Source organism: Vipera berus (assembly GCF_964194415.1).
Source record: "Vipera berus genome assembly, chromosome: 4".
Lineage (NCBI taxonomy): Eukaryota > Metazoa > Chordata > Lepidosauria > Squamata > Viperidae > Vipera > Vipera berus.
The window spans coordinates 61915466-61935108 of NC_138206.1; the positions used below are offsets into that span (position 1 = coordinate 61915466).

Here is a 19643-nt window from a genome sequence, read left to right on the forward strand (position 1 = left end):
ATAACTACTGGTGCAAAGTTAATGAAATGGAGACTGATAGACTCCCCAGATTATGCCTTCTAGAGCAAATAAAACTACAATCACAAATCTCCTGGATCACCAAACTAACAATTTTTGTAAGACGCTGTGGTCTTCCTGTCTCTTGTGTAACAGGAGAACAATCTAAAAAAAGAGTTGCCCAAAGAATTAAGGCTATAGAAGCACAAACTGATATAGCTATCCTTAGTAAGGTGGGTAACTTGAAATGGCTGAGTAAATACAAACATACTTTTCAAGTAGACAGTTATTTGAAGTTGCAACTCCCAAAACATCTTAGGGAGATATTTACGAGAGCAAGATTCGAACAGCTTGACACAATGGTCAGATATGGGAGATTTCATGCTATACCGTACAATGAGCGTCTCTGCATTTGCGGAGCGGCAGAGGTAGAAGACCTGGCTCACATCCTATTTGACTGTTGCCTGTATAAGAGGGTGAGAGACAAGTATCTTGGTCTATATACCAAATGAATGACCCATTGGGATCCCCATATCAAAATAACTTACCTTATGTCCGGCCAGAACTTGAAAATAACATTTAACGTAGCACAGTACTTAAACAAAATGATCCAGTTGAGATCTGCATATGTGGGACTGATTGGGGTAGATTGCAAGGGCGACTCCGAAATATAATGTTATATTTTATCTATACCTTAAATTATTGTACATTATTACAATTTTATTTTAGATTGTATTTAATTACTATTTCATCTTAAATTGTATTTTATTTTAATTCCATTTTAAATTGTATTTTATCAAATTCCATCAAATTTTAGTAACAATTTGTTGCTGGAACTTTGCACTTTGATATGGCCCAAGGGCTAATCAATAAAGATTTGAAAATGAAAACAGAAGATGAACTTCTAATGAAAAGCCTATTTTACATGTTGAAATTCTGAAGTATAGAATTGCTGCTAGAATAACAGTTTTGTCTGCAGGCTGAGGTATTAACATGTTTCTTTGTACTTAGAGAATGGTCTTATGTATACTTTTGGCGATGGACGGCATGGCAAATTAGGACTTGGGAAAGAAAATTACACAAATCAGTTTGTACCTACATTATGTTCCAATTTTTTGAGTTTTACTGTACATTTGGTAAGTTCAGTTTCCTATTTTATGCTTTGAAATAAGTATCATGTGACATTTAAAATATCTGATTATTTAAAAATAGTATTATGCTTCATTTATTTTTTATTATGGATGAGCTCTGAAGTCATTAAGTATAATTTTATTCATCATTCCATCTTTACATTTTAGTCTACATTTTATTTACATTAACAAAATTGATTTAATGTTATCCAAATAAAAACATTATAGCATGCAATGATAAGAAAAAGAAGAAAAAGTGGCATAATAAATATTTCATTTCCATACAATCTTTTCATTCACTTATATTATTTGAAAGATATTTTCAAAGTATTGTGAAACAATGATATATTTCCAATATTTTCTTATAACTTTGGATGATGTGGATTGATACTTCTTTTGTTAATTACTTCAATAAACATGGACTAGTCCATAATTGTTCATTTTAGCTTGTTTTTTTAACTCACTATATTGTCTGAAAAAAATTTATGTAACAAAATATCCCATACCCGTAAATTTTAGTCATCTGCACCAGCTCCAATCAGATCTTGCAAAAATATAGCAACCCAATTTTATGAATTGCAGCCATTAAATATTCCACTAAGGCTGCATGTTACATTTTTATTTAATGATTACACTGGTCTACAAGGAGAAAGCCTTGGAAATGAAAGTAGCTAAATTTTACCAGAATTGGGTCACTAATAAAGGAAAATTAAGTCCTGAGTATTAATTGGCTCCTGTTTCCAAGATACAGCTTCAGGTCAAAATTGCATCAAAATAATTCAAAATTACAAGGGGGATGTGCAATTATAACTTTTCTGCAAAATGTGATATAGCAATGTTAATGGTGCCACACCAATCATTATAAATTTATCTTTTTATTGATACTAATAACATAACTTTCCATTCATTCATTGGTTTTCCATGTAACATTTTCATGCTTTTTCACTCTGCAAGAGGTTCCACTATTGTAATCTGGAGCCCAGTAGCTCTGCCTTACTCTTAGGCAATTCCAAATCCCAGACCCGGTCATTTAATTCACTCTGTGAAATTAGATGTGGTTCAGGAGGAGCATACAGTGGGCTAAGGTTTGGGTCTAGTAACACTCCCGGATCAGTTGCATCCTGCTCATCATCTTTATCATCATCAGAGTAGGATTCTGGTGAATCTGGAATTGGCAAGTCCTCACCATGGGGTACAGGACACATTGCGGATGGAATGTTTGGATATTCCATGATCCACTTCTTCTTTCTAGAGATCCCTTTTGCAATTGGAGGAACCATGCAAAAATAGCAGTTGCTACTATGATTGGTGGGTTCCCTCCACACCATTGGGACCGTGAAAGGCATGGACTTTTTCTTCTTCTTTAGCCAATAATGCAGATAACTTTCACATGTAATGCAACAATAATGAGGGGCCCAACTCTTGTCCTGATCCCGTATTTTGCATCCAAAACATAGGTGGTATGCTTTTTTTTACCACTGCTGTCATATTACACTTTTGAGGTGCAAATGTAACCTCACCACAAATGTAGCAGAAGTTATCTGCATAATTTACACAGTTTTGAGGCATCTTGGCTTTTGAGGGAAAATATCACGCAACTGTTCCTTGGAAATGTTAGACAATGACGCTTTCACAAGACACCGGATGTAACTGTATGATGCATAGATTTGATCAAGACAAATGTGCCTTGCAATAAAAAAACAATAAATTACAGTTGAGTAATAATCGTAAGTCTCAAAGTGGAAATAAATTTATACACTTCCATGTGGTACCATTTTCATTGTTCTACCATACTTTGTTGTGAAGTTATGAGGCATCATGATCATTAGACACCACCCTCCCTTGTAGGCAAACATACTCGCCTGTGTAAATCTTTATTGTGAAATATCTTGAAAACTTTATCCAACCAGCATCTTTACCACCTAATTCATCTAATTCATCTAATCAAAATATGTAAGAATTAATACATTTTATCTCAGAGGTCAATTATTTCCCAAAATTTGTAGACTAGTGTTACAACAAATTCAATAATGCCAGCTAAGGAGTACTATTTATTTGTTGTGCAATTTGTTCTATTTCCTTACAACTTGTTCCCAAAGAAATGTAAACCTATCACAAAGTTACTATATATGGTAAGATGTTCCCCTAATTCTATACTCTACAATTGGGAGGTGTTTTTTTTAAATGTATGAAGCCCATTTTAGGAAATGTTTGTTCTGTGAATCATCTTTAAGGAAAACTATTTTTTTATAAAAAAAGTTTTATTAATTTTTAAGAATTACAGTCTTTAGTGCTTATTAAACAATATGTTGTCTGGGTTCAAATATTTAACATTGACTTTTTCAATATAAATCTGTTCAATGCTACACAATCCAGTATTTTTTCCTTGATCCTCCTTCATATTTTTTTCCATTTTTTCCCCATTACACAGTTACAATTTTTGGTACTATTAATGTATATAGAGTTAAATATAAGCATCTTCATCATATTTTACTAATATACAAATATTTATTTATTTATTTATTTATTTAATAATATTTCTATACCGCCCTTCTCCCGAAGGACTCAGGGCGGTGAACAGGGCAAGAATAAAAATACAAACTACAAAAGTTAAAAATAGATTAAATAAATGCCCTCATACTAAAATACATCCATAAAACCTAGTAAAATAAAAATAGCAGACCCCCCCCAATCCCCTCATCAGGCCAGGCCAGCTTGTTCAAAAAAGTATGTTTTTAGCTCGCGGCGAAAGGAGCGAAGGTCGGGCGCCGTCCGGAGCTCAACCGGTAGCTGGTTCCATAGCTCCGGAGCGCCCACAGAGAAGGATCTCCCCCTGGGGGCCACCAGTCGACATTCTCTGACCGGTGGCACCCTGAGGAGGCCCTCTCTGTGGGAACGCACAGGGCGGAGGGAAGTCGATGCCGGCAGCAGGTGTTCCCTCAGTTATATCAGTCAATAATATCAGTTCATAAATCAATAATGTCAATTCATTAATATCCTGTTTTTTGTGCTCTTGTTAAGGTTTGATTTCCCATCAGTATTTGAAATCTATCAATTATGACTTTCTCAATATTAATTACATTTATGTAGCTAAAAGCTTTATTCATATCAATCCTCATATCTTCATATTACCCATATCAAAAGAAAAAGAAAAAAATGTTATCTTAGTTCTAAATCATATCTTTCGTTATAAAAGTCTAATTATATATAAGGGTCAGCCGTTCTTTTAATCTTATTCAAACAAGTATGTAAATATATAATGTCCCCTCTAAAAGGTCAAATCTTCTGTTTTTTAAATCTGACTCTCACTTTCTTTCTTTGCCAAGTAGCTTTCCAAGCCAGGGCAATTGGATCGCCAGGAATTTTCTTGCTATTCTTGTAAAAATTGCTTGGCATGAAGAAGACAGTTTAAGTAGGGTATTTTGGGGGAAGAATTCCACCCATTTATATTCCTTAAACAACTCCCAGTTCCTTTCTCCCTCCATTTCTGTTTTCATTCCCTGTCTCCCAAGTTGTGACATTTCCCCTAACAGCTCTGTATTCCATTTTTTAAAATCTTCCTTGCCATCAGATATATTTTGCAAACCTAAGGGGTAAAAGGTCTTTTGCATTTTCATTGTTATAGCTAAGTCTTGCAGTATTTTGTTTGTATATAGTCATTCATATTTCCCTTCTTTTATCTCTTCCATTTCTAAATCTGTTTCCTCTGTTTCGTCTTCTGATTTCTGGTTTATTTGTTCATACTTTGTAGTTGTTATCTAGGAACTCTCTAGTTGTAGATTTAATTTGGAGATTTGCTTGTTTATGTTGTCTAAATTGTTTTTAGTCTTGTTATGATTTCTTTTTATGTCCTCTTTGCATTCAACAATTGTTTGGTGAATTAGTTGTAGCATAGAATACATTTCTTTCTGAAAGGTGTTTTGTTTTTTCTTGAGGCATCATTCCTGGAGATCCTCTAGTACAAGGTTGTCAAACTGCCAGCCCGCGGACCGGATGCGTCACCAGGAAACCATGCCCACCCCATTGCCAGCAATGGGGAAAAAGCTCTGATATGTCGCGCAACGTCACATGTTTGATATGTCTTCTCTAATATCACCAGTCTCAGTAAGAGTAGATCAAAATTTCCTCTAGTTTTCTGGTCTTTATCCTTTATAATCCAATGGATTCCAAAGTATAGGTTCACTCCTGAAAGCAATATTTTATAGTGATCCTTTGTCTCAAGTATCCAAAAATTGTCAGTCAGGCAAGGTTGTAATCCACAATGTTTGAAGTGTTCAAAATGTTCAACCTCTCTGAAAACAGCTCAAAAGTCTCTCCCAGCCAGGCGTAGTCCAAGGTCAAATTTTTCTTTCACTCCCTCTGCCTCTTGAAGTTAAAAGTCCAAGCTCAGTAGATATTTATAATCCAAGAAGGTCAGGATGATAAGTATGCTAAAATATTTTCCTTTATTGCCAGCTGTTCTCCCGAGCTAGGAATCACCAAGCAGCCAGGAAGCAAATTATAATGCTATGCATAAATCCACCACTAAATGTCATTCCAAGTCCATTTTCTTCTCTTAAAACAAAGGATTGATTTCTTATATTTAGCCTCATTTTTTTTCAATGAGAAGATCGTAACAGTTATCTCAGTTCTCAAATTCATCCAAATTGTAGCTTATGTTACTTCCACTTCAGTATTGTATGTTTCTGTCCCCCATAAAATTAAAACGCCGCTTCCATTTACATTCGGAGATTTTTAGCTTCTTGGGAGCCTTTCCCAGGAAAATCAGTTGTAAAATAGTAAAGAAAGGATCAATATTCTCACCCAGTTCCAAACATGCTGTTTACTATGTATTAATTGGTGATTTTTCTTCTTCGGTTGTCAGCAGCTAATGGCCAGCTACAGGTATGTAGCCGGTCTTTCCCCTGCCAGTTTGGAGGTCTTTCCTTGGATTGAGTGGAAAGATCACTGTCTCTCCGCGATCAACAAGGCATACCTCTTCTTCATTGCCTCTTTGGGACAATTTTAGGCCCTTTTTAGGGCCCCAATCAGGGTGAAATCGGGCACAGAAGGCAGAGCCTTGCCTCCCTGTGTCCCTTCCCACCACAACGCAAACCGGAAGTCCCATCTTTAAGGAAAACTCTTACATTAAAGAGATGTATATGTTGATACAGATTCATAAGATAACATGCTATATTTTATTCCAATTCCCTATATTTCTTTTCTTTCCCCCAAATCACATTTACATGTTAATCTTTTCAGTTGGAATATATAAATTTGGAAGACATGGAAATCATTTGAATGAGGTATACTTTTATTGTGAACAAAGACAGTATGAAGTGAAAAATAGTTCAACGGAATATGCATCTTGAAGGAAGCTTCTAAGATATGGTTTTCTACTGCGTGCATAAATATGTCCTTTTGTCTTCTGAAATGTATATGCTTTGGTTATATTTAAAATCAAAATTGAAATCTGTACTTCTTTTCTCAAGACTCTTGAGATTCAATTGCATGAGATTTATGTCTAAGTACATATGCATACAATTACATTGTATTTTAACAGATGTACAGATATACTAACTTACAGTTTTTAAGCAATTTTTTTTCTCCTCTGCTGAACACTATCCTTTTGTATAAAATTATCTGTTTTTTGGGAACATTTGAGGTTAGAAAGATGTCTCTAACTATCTAACCACCTGCCTCTTGTAACCTCAACAAGCTCATCCTCTTTTCATCTTCCGACACTAAGAAGAAAAATGAGATTCTACTCCTGAAGCTATTTGGCAGCATGCGATCAATGAAAGTACTAATCCCCCTCATTGCATTATGCAGTTCATCTCTTCTTAACTATTAAACAATATTTTTATTAAACATTTTCCCATATATATTGCATTGTCAAGTGTGCGTAGATACAATGACAATTATTTCAATTTTCTCTTATAGTCACTGTTTCTTAAAAAATTGGCAGTAGTTAGAGGAGACAGTTAGGAAGTAGGAACACTTTAGGCCAGACATGTCAAACACAAGGCCCGGGGGCCAGATCCGGCCCGCAAAGTGGTTTCATGTGGCCCGTGAAGCCATCCTGGAAACAGTGAGGGAACGTCCCCCACTGCCTTGGCCCTGGCCCAGAGACCCTCCTTCGGCCAGAGACCCTCAGATGTGTCCCACTCCTGCCCAGGCCCCCATAGGCACCCTTGATGCCAACGATGTAGAGCTGGCCACGCCCATCCAGTAGGCCATATGCACTCTAGCCACGCCCATCCAGTAGGCCACGCCCACCCTGGCCACGCCCATCCGGCCCCCTGAGGGCAACCGCAATGCTGATGCGGCCCTCAATGAAATTGAGTTTGACACCCCTGCTTTAGGCAAAGGTGAGTATATTAACAAGCTTAGGATTCAAGTTTGTAGTTTTGTCTATTTTTCTCAGTGGTTCTTTGGCTAAAGATTTGCAGGAAACGATCCTGGTGAAAATGAACATGAAACAAAATAATGTCTTTCAAAAAAAATCAGGCTTGATTTAAAAATCAATAAATCTAATCTTGCATGCTAATGTAGTTTTTCCCATTTAGTTTTGGATGTTTGGTAGATCATCTTGGTTCAAATTTCTGTGCAAAAAATTATTTTTGTTAATTTTGTATTACGTGTTTTGAGATATTATTAAAAAGTCTAACTCAGGGAAATATTTTTCTGTTCGGGGTTATCCACCTGCATGCAGCACTTCTAATTATGCAATCTACTATGTTTATGTTATAGGCTGCCTGTGGTGGTTGTCATATGCTGGTTTTTGCCACCCCAAGGCCTACAAAATCTGATAATATTCATGAACTAGAAGAAAATGAGCACAATTTATCGGTTAAAGTATCCGAAATGGGTGGAGATGCAGACACCTTTCAGCAAACGTTTTCAGCACGTGTGCGACGGAGAGAGAAGGTACACAATAACTGTTCCAAGCAGGCTATTAAAAATTGTGCGTGAAAAAGATTTAAAAATTTAAAAGAATTATTTAAAAGTCTTTTAAGTTTTGGAACTTTTATTGAAATGTTTTATCTTCATGGTGAATTTGTATTGTAATTCTTGAAATCAGAGGGAAGAATAGGTCTGTTACTTTCAAGGAATGAATACAAAATGAGATTGGAAACCCTAATTGAAATTAATGGAAGGAAGGGAGATATTTATTTGTTTATTAAATTTATATGCCACCCATCTCCCTGATAGGGCAATCCTGGGCAGTATAAAAGTAAAACAATGACAGCACATAAAAAAATAAATTATTTTCTTTTTTGTCTTTCTTTAAATAAATAAAAGGTTACATTATTTCTAATTTATAAGTTTGAATTTGTACTCCAGGGTGCTGTGAACTTGTTAAATCTTGAAATTAAGGTTTTAATTATATTAAATCTTAAATACGTAAATTAACTCTGGCTCAGATAATTTAAACATTTCAACCAAAGTTCTAAGGGAATTAAACAGTTTTGATTCACAGAGCCTGTTCCAAAATCTGAAATGTGGCTAGTATCATTAATATATTCTGTATATTATTCTTTAAGAATTTAATACAAATGCTGTTTTGCTTTCTTTTAACTCTTTTAGAAGGAAAAATCACCAGAACAATGTGGTCGATTGGTGCGAACACTTCCTCCATTGGGGAAAACTTCCCTAAAACCTGCATCAGGTGTCATTAGCAGTACTCTTCCACTTGGCAGAAGTGATAGAAATAAAGAATCTGAATCCATTATGGATCATGAAACAGGTAAGCTATGTTTTGTTTACATGTAGTCCTTGACTTACAACCATTCGTTCAAAATTACAATGGCCCTGAAAAAAGTGACCTATGAATGTTTTTCACACTTATGACCATTGCAGCATCTCCATGGTCACATGATTAAACTTAGGACACTTGGCAACTGGCATGTACTTATGACAGTTGCAGTGTCCCATGATCATGTGATCACCTTTTATGACCCTCTGAGAAGCAAGCACAATGAAGAAGCCAGATTCACTTAACAACCCTATTACTAATTTAACTACTGCAGTGATTTATTTAACAACTGTGGCAAGAAAAGTTGTAAAATGAGGCAAAACTCACTTAACAACTGTTTTGCTCAGCAATGGAAATTTGGGGCTCAAGTGTGGTTGTAAATTGAGGACTACCTATACTTACAGGGATTATTTGTAAGCCGCCCTGAGTCTTCGGAGAAGGGCGGGATATAAATGGAATTAAAATAAAAAATAAATAAAAAATATTTTGTAAGGAGTTTTACTATAATACAAAATTCTGGACAGGACAAAATCTTGAAGTGAGATATTGGTGGGGCTATCTCTACCAAAGCATCACTAGGTTAGAAAGAATGAGCGCTTCCAGTCCCTTTTCTTAAATATTGACATCTGGTGTGACCTTAGAGGCATTCCTTCTCCACAGCTTACCCTGGCTCTTTGATCTGGAGGGCCCCTATTCTTATAGCCTTCTGGAAGAACCAGGGGACATGATTTTTTCTCCATGTGTTGGGTTAAGATGGGAGTGAGTCTAGCAAATGTGGCTATCGGGAGAATATTGCATCTCGGGTTTATGTTGTTTGCGGGATGGTAGTAATTTGAACTACCACGTCAAGTTCTATGAAAGAAAGTTTCACTGTATTTTATTGTCTCTCTTCATTTGCATATTGAGACAAAACCATTTCTTCCGTTGTACTAACAGGACAAACTCTTTTTCCTCCCTAAAGAGTCAAAGTGTATTATATATTTTGTTTTAAAGGAGATAAGAAAGAGGAGAATAGTGATACAGAGGACAGCTCAACAGATAATGATTCAGATGATAATGAAGAAAGAACCCTTGGTGATACTACAGATGTCCTAAATATGGTAATGTATTTACTAATGGTTGAAGAGGTCTGTGGGAGAACCTGGAGAGACACAAAATAGGAAAATGTGTTTGATTTGTAACAGAACCATTGTGTGGCAGATTTCTGTCTAACTGTACTGAGTCAACTACTGTTCAACAGGAAAAAAAATGAATCCTTTGACTGTTCCTAATATTAAATAACACAAAACATATCCAAGGTAATTTAAAATTAATTAAATTTTAATTTAAATAAATAAAAAATAAGGATCTGGCACATATGACACTGATAGGCATTCTTACAGACTGTAAATACAAGGCATTGTAATGTTTTGTTTAGTTGTGCCAACTTTTCCAGGAAAAAAGTATTAAGCTGGAATGGAAAAATAATCAGTAATGGGGTTTCTGTAGGGAATCAGTCAAGGAATAGTTTTTCCTCTTGATTTAAGGGATTTTGTGACTGATTGTGTCTGATAATTATAATTAATTATAATTCTAGGTCTCTGACCTAAATTGAAAGTAATGTTTATTTTATACTAGGGAAAATATTTTTAAAAAGAGATGTGAAAAGTTGCTGTTTAAAATTCAGAATTTTCTTAGATAACATTTTATTACAAAATGTATTTTAGGAACTGAGTAAATTTAATATTTAGAATTAGGAAAGCAATGGGTGATACCTTTCAAAGTTACAGAAAAAATAGGCCTTGTTTAGAGGCACAGACTATTCATATTCTCTAGTTTTAATAATAATAATTTATTAAATTTATATGCTGATCTACTCTACAGACTTGGGGTGGGGGTTAGGGGAATTGTAGATATGTGAGTTTGCATAATCAATAAAAAAATATCTTGGTTTCCTATCATTCTTTAAAAAGTTATATTTTGTGGATGTAATATTCAGTCAAAATATCTATGATGACTGAGCTAAAACAAAAATAGCCTGGCATTTAATAGAACTTTATACTGCATTTCTCTAATTCTGTTTATTTTCTGGTTGTTCAGAAACTGATCTGAGATTTTCCAGTAAAAAAGCATTTTTCATGTATGTAAACCTTAATTGCTTGCTTTTATTACTACTCAGATAAAAATGTTTTTCAGACCCATGTGATGAGACTAAATCCCAATGACCAACTGGTAGAATTAGCACCAGTTCAAAAACAAAAGGTATAGTTGGATTGTATATATATTTCATGTTGTTTACTTTTCATGCTTTTGTTCCAGTAGATGAAACCCAGGGAACCACTAGCCTGCAGGTTGAATGCATTCTCAAAGGTTTTAACAACTTACCCGTGGCATTTCAGGTGCAATCCATCTTTCTCATAATCCCTCTTTTCATCTTGCCTTATATCAGGGGTCTTCAAACTTGGCCCTTTTATAATTTGTGGGCCAACTCCCAGAATTCCTCAGCCAGCGTGTCTGGCTGAGGAATTCTGGGAGTTGAAGTCCACAAGTCACAAAAGGGCCAGGTTTGAAGACCCCTGCCTTATATCATCTTTGCCATCTTTGATCAAGCGTTCAAGAGAAAGTTGGAGAGTAATGGTTTCCTCATCTTTGACAAACAAGGGAACCAATCCATTCTTCCCTGTGTGCAAAAAAGGCTATAAGCGACCATCTTTTTGTCAATCTGATGCATTTACAGGAGATAGGATTTCAGCAGAGAGATCCTACCAACCCCAAAGTTCTGTACCTTGATTCTACATGTTTGAAATGAATAATTGTTGTACAAAACAAATGATGAGCAATTTTGAGTGGCCTCAGGATACTTTTTCTGCATTAAAACCTTCAGATTATGTAGACCTTTATTTTCAGAAAGCAGTTTGAACCATGCACCTTAATCAATTCAAATGATAAAAACAATTTTGTTTTTGAAAATATATATTGTAGGATATGATAGTATATTTTTTAATTTTTTTCTGCTTACCGGATATTACAATAACAATTTAAGATTGTATTAATGCTTTACCTTGGCAATAATGTGAGAAAACAAATATTACAGTATTTCTTTGTATTATTTTATATGCTGAAAATTACTTTCTTGTTTACCTCAGCCAAGAGATTAAAACAAGTCAGTTGCTAGAAGAAGTGGAATGCAATTTGCATAATTTACAGAGGAAAAAAAATCTTAAGTCAGAGAACCCTGATATGTCACTGAAAGGATTAAGAACATGCTGTGTCTTCAGTTAATACTGATAAAATTTTAAACTGCCCAGGGCTCAAAGTATTGTTTTACTTAGTTTCATAATGGAAAATACCTTTTTACAGGGGCAGAGGATGGGGAGGAGAGTAGGTACACAGTAATAACTTTTTTATGAATCCTAAATCCCAGATCAGTGTCCATAATCTAATTATCTTGCAAACATGGAATTCTTCCACTATTAGAAGCCACCTGTATTATATTAAAAGAAATATTGCCGAATAGTAATATTTGCATGCCAACTTCTCTATGTGCAATAAAAGTAAGTTCTTTTGTGCAGAAACTGTATATATATGCATGCTAGAACAATATAACTGACAAATGAGACAGGTATATTTTAAAAATGAAAATCTGAGAATTGGCAATTGTATCATGTTAATGTAAATGTAATCTGAAGAATAAGCAAGCAGATTGGAATGTCATATAATCCTGAATTTTACAACTATTGTAGATTAACAAATTTAAAGAAGTCTGGAATGTACTTACAAGTAGTTCTCCACTTATGACTGTTTAACAGCTGTTCCGTATTATGATTAAAAGGTGCTTTACAGCCTGTAAGGTACTTCCGACTGTCATAAAATATCATGTATATGCACACACACACACACACACACACACACACACACACACACACACACAAATGCACTTCCTAGAGGCAGAAAAGGTTGCAAGCTGCTGCTACCTGCTATGGAGCTGAGATTCCCTCCTGGCAGGCAGCTCTGAAAGCAAAAGGGCTACTACCAAGGGGAGAAGAATTCTACTGCCATGCTGCAAAACCAGAAGTCAAATCCTAAAGATCTGAGCTCCATTTCGACAGCCCTTCAAAGGAGTTCTCCATGCCCAGAAGGGAGACTACTGAATAGAGTAGAGCTGGAAGGGACCTTGGAGGCCTTCTAGTCCAGCCCCCTGCTCAAGCAGGAAAACCTACACCATCTGAGACAAGTGACTGTCTAGCCACAGGTCTGCAACCCGCGGCTCCGGAGCCACATGCGGCTCTTTCAGCCATCTCCTGCGGCTCCCAGTCCTCTGCCATGTGCAGTCCAAAAAAAAAAAAGTGGGACTAAAAAAGTTCAACCAATCAATTCAAATATGCAGGGTAGGTGCATATCTCACCTTGCCTCCACTCTTCAGTCAAACCCTGTTCTGCGCATGCACGCATGTATGCACATGCGCACACATTTTTTGTGGCTCCCAGTTTTTCCTTTTGTGAGGGAACCGGTTCCGAGTGGCTCTTTCACTGTTTCAGGTTGCTGACCCCTGGTCTAGCCTCTTTTTAAAAATCTCCAGTGACGGAACACCCACAATTTCCTCCAGTGGGCTGTAGGGACAGAGCTAGGATCTTCATGATTTGAACTGTTTCTCCACCCCACAAGAGTTTTTTTCCCCTCTGTGGATGGAAGAAAACAGATCTGGTGGAGTGTCTACCAGAACAATTCTCTTCCATCTGTGGAGGGGAGACGAACTGTAGCAGGGGTGAAGAAATGGAGCTCAGATCCCATATACCCTAGTTGGCAGCCCACCAGAGCAATTCCTTTCTATGCTTGGATGGAAGCTGAGCGTGGCAAGTAACTCTTTTACTCCACTTAATGACCCAGGAGATCATTTAACAACTGCAATCAAGTGTGCCAGGTTTGCAATCATTCATGAAATGGTCAGATGGGTGACTTGCTTAACAACCATTTTGCTCAACTGCGGTTCCAATCCCAATTCTGGTTATTAGTTGAGGACCATCTGTAATATGACATGAGGATTATAACGATAAAACGTAAGGTGTTTGGTGAAAAAATACTTCTGTTTGCACAAAAACACTTATCTTGCCTCCAGGATAGGTCAAATTCTTCATTCCATTATAGTTTCTGCAACCTGATTTACCCTGTTATGTTGACTCTGTTAACCCGCAAAAAGCCTATTATTATAAAGCATAGGAACCTGAAGCAGAGAAAAGAGTGTAAGGGTGTCTAAAGTGGTTTGTGCTTTTTTAGATGTTTGTGTTATTGTTTTAATTTTTTGCTTTTGCTATATTTAAGCCTCTTCTCCATTCTTTTATTGTCTGCCATTTTCATCTTCTGATGCCTTTTTATTTGCCCTTACTTTGTTCTTAATTCTCTCCTTCTTTTTCTTTTTTCCTTGCTTCTCACATGGATTAGAAGAAAAATAAGAATATGAAACTGAAAATTGATGGTAAGGGTGGGTTGAAAGAATCTGATCGTATCCATTTTCAAGAGAGCTTAGAATCTGGCAGATCATCTTCTCTTTTAGAGTATTTGGCTTCAAAAAGTTTTGAAAAAGATTCTTGTACCAAAAAAAGTAGCTATGATGCTTTTGTGCAGAAAATTAAGCCTCGTAAAAAGTATTCAGGGAATAAATCCGAACAGATTTCTATTATTGCATTGAATTATGATACCCAACAAACTGTAAAAGAAGAATTTAAAGTGACAAAAAAGAAAAATATTGACAAACTAAATTCTGGGCCAACTCAGCAAGAAGTGCTATGCAGCCATTCTAGTAATGATCAGCTGGAAAAACGACACAAAGATTATCAGAAAAATAAAGTAGAAGCTAAACCTGATCGATATATGCAAGGTAACAACAGTAGTGAAAAACAAAAAGAATATAACCACAAAGAAAGAATTACAGAAAAAATAGTAAGAATGCCATCTTCCTTAAGTCAAGAAGCGATGAATAAGTCATCAACATATGTTTTTCAGATAAACCAATTTAATTTTGAAAATGTGACTACTGAAACAAGTATAGAAGACAGAAATAATAAATGGGAAAGCAATCAACTTGATTATAAAAAAAAGAGAAATTTAAATGTTAACAAAATGCAAAATGAAAAGAAAAATATGGATGATACCTTGGAGAAGGATACCCAGGAACACGAAGAAAACCCAAAAAAGGAGCAATGCAATGAAGAAGATGAAGTAAATGTGGAAGAGGCCGAAAGGGCATATGGAGCACAAGACGAAGAAAGTGACTGTGAAGAAAAATCTGAAGAACGGGAAGTTGAAAATGAAGCAGGTGAAGAAGGCATGGTGGATTCTATGATAGACGCCAAGAGTGATGAAGGAGAAAGTGAAAATGATGAATTACAACCTGAAACAGAAAGTGAGCAGAATCTGGAGGAAGAGAACTTTCAGAAAAGACAAAAGAAAGATGACACAGATAATAAAGTGCAAGAGATAGAGGGAAGGGACCTATATGAGCAAGAAAAGGGGGGGAAAACTAACATCAGGAATGCCCAAATTAAGGGCAAAACGAAAAAAATGGAGAAGGAAAAAGATAATGAAGAAATGGGAGGTGAGAAAGAAAACAGAAAAGAGGGAGAAGTAGAAAAGGACGAGGAAAATTATGAGGAATGTGAAGATGGAGAGGAAAGTGATGATGCTATGTTGATTAAGGAGGAGAACAGCACAAAGGAAGAGGAACCTGAAGAACAGGATCAGGAAGAAACTGAAAGAGAGGAAGAAGGAAAAGAAAAGCAAGAGGGAGAAATTGAAAGAGAAGTGGATGAAGAAAGTGTGGGGTGTGAAGAAGAGGAAGAAGATGAAGAGGGAGATCATGAAGAGGTAGAAAATGACCCAGAGATTTCTGAAGGGGAAGAACAAAGTGAGGAGGAGGAGGAGGAGGAGGAGGAAGAAGAAGAGGAAGAGATAGCAGAGGAGGAGAAAGAAGGCGAAGAGGAGGAAGAAGAGGAAAAAGAGTTGGACAATGAAGAGGAGGAGGAGACAGAAGAGGGGGAGGAGGAGAAAGAAGAGGAACTGGAGGAGGAGGAGGAGGAGGAGGAGGAGAAGGAACTGGAGGAGGAAGAGGAGGAGGAGACAGAAGAGGGGGAGGAGGAGAAAGAAGAGGAACTGGAGGAGGAGGAGAAGGAACTGGAGGAGGAAGAGGAGGAGGAGACAGACGAGGGGGAGGAGGAGAAAGAAGATGAAGAGGAAGAACTGGAGGAGACGGAAAAAGAACTGGAGGAGGAGGAGGAACTGGAGGAGGAGGAGGAGGAAGAAGAGGAGGAGGAGGAGAAAGAAATTATTAAGCGTAAAAATGAAGAAAAAGTAGCCAAAAGCTCCAAAGGTCAAAAACATAAAGAAAATAATGAAAGGAGAAAGCAAAATACAAACATCAAAATAAAAAACATTAAAGAAAAAAGAACACCGAAACAAGCAGCGAATGGATTTCAGCATACATACGAGTTTTGGAACAATGTTTTACCACATTACTTGACGCTAAAGTAATCCTGGAGACTAGAAATAATTTCTACACGAAGATCGTTTTCAGAAAGCTATAGTATAATGTCTATATACAATGCATTAATGTGTCTGCATGCATGTGTATTTACATACATACACATACAGTATATACATATATATATATACATATGTATACAAACATATATATATGTTAAATGCTTGTTAACTATTTAGATTACCTTGCTAGGCCGCAAACATGGGACAAATCTTTATTTCCTGTTTCGGCCTAACCGAAGGCCATCCACAGGCAGTAGTCACAACAGTGACAAACATCTAGAATGTGAATTTCTTTCCATCTATATAGGATAAATCTCACCAAATCTCCTTGGTCATTAGAGCCAGAATGCTTTATAAAATATCAAATTCCCTATTTTGGACTATAATTCCATATCATATTTACAGTTTTAATTCTTATGTTTTCTCTTAATGTATGTAATGACTTTAAATAAAAAAGAGCTACGTCTACACACACAGACCCAAAAATATCCTTTTTGAAAATATTTTTGAAGAGGCCAATAAATATAGAACAAGATTTTTGGATGAATTAACTTTATCTCTAGGTCATAAAAAGAATATTTAACATTTTCCAATTTTCCAAAATTGGATATTCCCGTTAAATCATTAAACCTGGAAATTTTATAACTACCTGTCATATAAATTAACATGTCTAGAATAAACATGTAAATTATGGCCGCCTACCTCCATTTCATCATGAAATAGGAAGATGATATAGTGCAGTAGTGACAGGTGTATATAGAACCAGATCCCTTGGTGCTCTTTCTAATGTGTCCTTGCTGTATAATTCCCTCAAACATTTAACCAACTGCATTCACTGCCACTATGCTCTAATGCAGCCTTCCCAAGTTGGTGCCTCCAAATGTTTTATATTCAGCAGTGTGAGGGACAAGATGTGCAAAGTGACAGGAGTAGCATAAATATTGCCAGTTAACCTACATAGTTCACATCCAATACTAATCCAATATACTGTTGGTTGGTGTGAGTTGTTTTAGTAACCTAATATATTGGAGAGCACCAAGTTGGGGAGGGTATCCTTCAGATATGGGTTACCATTTAATATTATTTAGACACACCTCGGTATGTTTGCATTCAGTAAACATAAGGGTTTAGTGTTAACAATCCTTGTAAAATAATACTATTAAAAACAGTATAGTCAACGTACTTGATGTGCCTTATGACAATTATGACATACTTTAACAATTGTTATTCTATGCATACATGGCTATAATGAATTTCATTTTGGTTTTACTTGAGAATTTATAAAAAATGCGAAGGATTTGACATTTGTAATGTGGAATTTAAATGTGAGTACAGGAGAAAAATAGAGTGTATCTGAAAATTTCTGTTCTCAATTTCCTCCTCCACATTCAATCCCTAATTATTTCTCAGCTGCACAATTTCAGTTCATTTTAGTTTTGTCAAATAGCAAAACAGTTAAATTGGGGGGAATACTGAATATACAGATTTTAACATTGCTTTCACATTTTCAAACTGATTCATACAATAAAAATGATAAGATTAAATATAAAATTATAAAATACTTAAAACATATCTCATCAAAGCTTGCATTAGTACCTTAAGACTGTGGCCAAAATATCTGTGAAAGAAAACAAGTAATGATGCAATCAAGAAACGCCATCATTCCTCCTTATTCTGTATTTGTCAGAGTGCAAAGAGAATAGGTAGAATATTTTAGGAACAACATTGATAAATTGGATACATTATAAACAAGGTTAACCAGGATGACAAGGCTGGAAAGAAACATTTAGGAAGAATGGTTGGAGATGTTAGATAATGTTTACCAGGGAGAAGGTTGCAGGGAGATGTGACAGCTGATTTCATGTATCTGAATGGGGGTCATCTAGAAAACGTGTCACATAATGTAGGAATAAACAATAGATTTAAATTACAAGAAAGTAAATTCTGGTTAAACATCAAGAAAAAAATTAATGGCAAACTCTGTTTGGCAAAGGAATGGGGGGTGGGGGGTGGACCTTCTCTTTCAATGAAGGTATATAAATAGAGGCTGGAGAGTTATGATGTAGTAATGGAATCTTGTTCTGGGCAGTGGTTGGATGAGTTAATTTCCATAGTTCTTCCAAACGTTACGTTCTGTGATTCTAAACAACAAAACTATACTACAGGTAGCCCTCAAGTTACAACTGTTCATTTTCAATGGGTTTGAATTAACAACAGCCTATGAAAAAGTCTGTTATGGCATGAATTCAGACTTATGACTGCCACCCTCTTCCTGTGGTCACCTGATCACAATTTGGATACTTGGCAGCCAGCTCCCATTTACAACCATTTGCAGCACCCTCGGTCATGTGATCATGACTTGCCATTGGTTAAGCTGGATTCGCACTTATGACCATGTGATTTGATTATGACCATGGTGACTTATGACTGGTAAAAATGATTGTAAAATTGGGTTGAGTCACATAATAACTACTTACAACTGAATGACTTAATGATAGAAATTCTGGCCCCTGTTGTGATGTAAGTTGAGGACTACCTGTAGAAAAATTAACGTTCTGAATTTCTTTATATATATATATATATGTGTGTGTGTGTTGGATAATCACATGCAAATTGTTCTGAAAAAATTCTAAGCAACAGGATATAATTTGTTAGCCTATTGGGCTTTTCATTGTTCAGCAAAAGCACATGGGAATAACATTAAAAATGATATAGTGGGTCTGCAAACTCTTTATCCTAGTCTTGTGGAAAGAGATTGAGACCCTACTTTTCACAGATATCTTCCACTGGATAATCTGTTACTACACAGGTGTCAAACTTGCTGCGTCAAGTGAGGTGTTGAGACATATCATGCGTTTTTTTGCATTGCTGGAGCTGGGGTGGGCACGGCCTCCATATGGTGTAACTGGCCCGCAGGCCGGCAGTTTGACACCCCTGTGATACTCGAAAGAAAATGATCAGATGTAACAAAATACAGTAGGTAGGAGGCTGGATTGTTTTCATTCCCTTGCATTGTACCTGCTATGAAATGAGAAAATACATCAAATGCACAGGCAGATTGCACAAGTATATTTTGGGCCACTATTAAAATTGGCACCTTCATTTTGCCTATAGTCAATGTCAAATTGAGGCTATGTTCTAAGACATAAATGTGTCAGTTTACCAATACAAATGTTATTTTACAAAATACAGCTTTGCAATTGCTATGAGTTTTGTGGTCAAATTGCTGAGTATTTTTAAGTGATTGGAAGAGGTCCAAACAA

The 19643-nt window shown here is 36.1% G+C and overlaps 1 protein-coding gene across 1 annotated transcript in view; it reads left to right on the plus strand.

Moving 5' to 3' along the window:
* RPGR (retinitis pigmentosa GTPase regulator) overlaps positions 1-19046 on the plus strand; it is a 41028-nt gene extending 21982 nt beyond the window's left edge. The window contains exons 9-14 of the mRNA XM_081327942.1: positions 1009-1133; positions 7860-8036; positions 8697-8856; positions 9859-9965; positions 11041-11106; positions 14284-19046. Coding sequence (XP_081184068.1) covers positions 1009-1133; positions 7860-8036; positions 8697-8856; positions 9859-9965; positions 11041-11106; positions 14284-16368 — 2720 coding nt within the window. The 3' untranslated portion in view covers positions 16369-19046. The remainder of the gene's footprint in view (positions 1-1008; positions 1134-7859; positions 8037-8696; positions 8857-9858; positions 9966-11040; positions 11107-14283) is intronic.
* Positions 19047-19643: the final 597 nt, after the last annotated feature.